General features: G+C 44.1%; 1 protein-coding gene across 1 annotated transcript in view; it reads right to left on the bottom strand.

Moving 5' to 3' along the window:
- The window catches only part of COL4A1 (collagen type IV alpha 1 chain), a 61,669-nt gene that overhangs the window by 20,938 nt on the left and 38,571 nt on the right, over positions 1-2,160 (bottom strand). Inside the window, 5 exon segments of the mRNA XM_015587331.2 lie at positions 1-61; positions 158-284; positions 762-901; positions 1,953-2,042; positions 2,143-2,160. The exon segment at positions 1-61 is cut by the window's left edge and continues 17 nt beyond it; the exon segment at positions 2,143-2,160 is cut by the window's right edge and continues 14 nt beyond it. Coding sequence (XP_015442817.1) covers positions 1-61; positions 158-284; positions 762-901; positions 1,953-2,042; positions 2,143-2,160 — 436 coding nt within the window.

Below are 2,160 nucleotides of genomic sequence, written 5' to 3'. Positions count from 1 at the left end.
GGAATGCCATCCAATCCCGGGAGGCCTTTGTCACCTTTTTCTCCAGGTAACCCAGGGCTTCCTAAAGAAAAAACAAAATACCAGAATGCCCATGTCCTGGAGTTTTTCTTTGTCATCTTTGAACCTCACGCTCAGGGGGAGGCTCCAGCTCACCCACCTGGATAGCCAGCACTTCCTGGTGATCCTTTGGGGCCTGGTGACCCGGGCATGCCTGGGAGCCCCGTGCTTCCTTTTTCTCCCTTCTCTCCAGGACTTCCTGGAAAACCTGCTATCCCTGGATCTCCCTGTAAGTAAAGATCGGACCCATTAATTTCATATCTGTCCCTGGAAATGTGCCTGTAGGCACTTTCTGGATAATTTTATACATTTTGGTGTGATGAATATTGCATTGCAGAGTTCATTTCCAGCTTTCTAACCAGAGAATCCAAGTCCATGGCTAAAACAGGAAAAACTAGAAACCCAGAGCAAAAGAGTCAATTGTCTGTTTCTACTTCCCATGTTCTTCATCGCCCTCCCCCACTCTCATTTTTCTCTAGTGATAGCTTGCTGCCTTAGCCTCTTAACAAGTTTCCAGATTCTTCCTTGGGAAAGGGTAATGCATAGAAGCGGGGTGGGGCGAGAAGAGGCAACTCAGAATAAACTGAGGTAAACTGTTCTACGTTATGATTCATTTAATGTGCTGAGATAGTTCTTAAAATGTTCTCATAAAGGATTTCTGTTAAATGAATGGAAAGGGAGGTTTCCATGCAGGATGCTGTTACCTTGTCCCCTGGCCGTCCTGGAATTCCAATGCCAGGTAGGCCTGCCTGGCCTTTCTCCCCTTTTGCTCCTTTATCTCCAGGTAAGCCAGGGACCCCCTGTGGGCCAGGGATTCCAGGAACACCTTTTTCTCCAGGTGTTCCTATAAATACAAACAATTGAAACTTAAATGTGTGATGAGAAGGGGCTAACATTAATAGTAAATAAGCACTGTCGACAACCAGCCAAGAATGAAGTAAAAGCATAAGTAACCCTTCATTTATCAGTCTGTAGGTCACCCAGGCAGATGCCAGTCACCCAAATCACATTAGAGACACACCAGAAAACATATCTCTTGTCTTCTAAAGACAATCATTTCACAAAAAGAGAGAAGAAATCCATTAACTGCTTAGCATATTTACTTTTACAACAGTATAAAAAAATGGCTTCTATGTTCTTTATTCTACAATCAATTCTCATCATTCAAACGAATCAGAGGGGTCGTGTGGCAGGCCATGAAGAGTAAATGTATACTTGGTTTCATAGCATATGTGGGTAGCCAAACCTATTTATAAATAGGCCTAAACAGCAACCTAGATGTTTACATGTCAAATAAAACCATAATGCACCTTGTGAAAACTCAGAGAGGAGTTAGAGAGGCAGGCTTCGTTCTCACTTTCCCTTCCCTGGGTGAATTCTGAGAAGCACTGGCACCCAGACCAATCTGAGGCCTGAGCTCTCTGCCTTGCCTCATGTGCCTCTACTCCGGTAGCTGTCACTGGAGCAAATGCTGATGGCAAAGCATTGAGGTCAGCTCAGAACTGAGGCAGGAGACCCCAGGGGATTCTTCCAAGCTAATATCAAAAAACTTTAGAAGCGTGAGCTTCTCGTGCTGACGAAACTGAATAAAAATGAAACATCTCCTGGTGAGATAACAGTCACCTAGATAATCACTTGGAGATAATTAAAAGTTGATGGTATACAGCCCATGTTTTATGTTATTAAATTGTGATTTTTTTTTTTTTTTTTTTAAGCAATGGTCATGGTGTCAGCCAAATGTTGTCTGTTTCTAGGCAAGAGACCATATGGAATTGAAGTATGTGAGTTCATGTAAAAGACATATCTCCCTGGATTATGTCCTGAGTCCGGTGAATCTCATTCTGCGGGCACATGCATGTGCTGGAAAGAATATGCCCTTTCTAAAACCAGCGTACCTGGCAGACCCATCCCACCAACCGATCCTTTTGGTCCAGGAAGTCCTGGAGCACCTGGGGTTCCGCTTATGCCTGGATCGCCTTTAGGTCCTAAAGGGAAAAACCAAACAGGTTAATACCTATGAAAAGTATTAACATTTCCTCAGCACGAGCTCTTTCTGTGCTGGTGAACTTGAACTCCACTTCATACCTGGCTGCCCAGGGTGCC

The sequence above is a fragment of the Pteropus alecto genome, unplaced genomic scaffold (assembly GCF_000325575.1).
Source record: "Pteropus alecto unplaced genomic scaffold, ASM32557v1 scaffold13, whole genome shotgun sequence".
NCBI classification, from domain to species: Eukaryota; Metazoa; Chordata; class Mammalia; order Chiroptera; family Pteropodidae; genus Pteropus; species Pteropus alecto.
The sequence above is the reverse complement of the archived record's forward strand: the minus strand, read 5'-3'. Positions and strand labels throughout refer to the sequence as shown.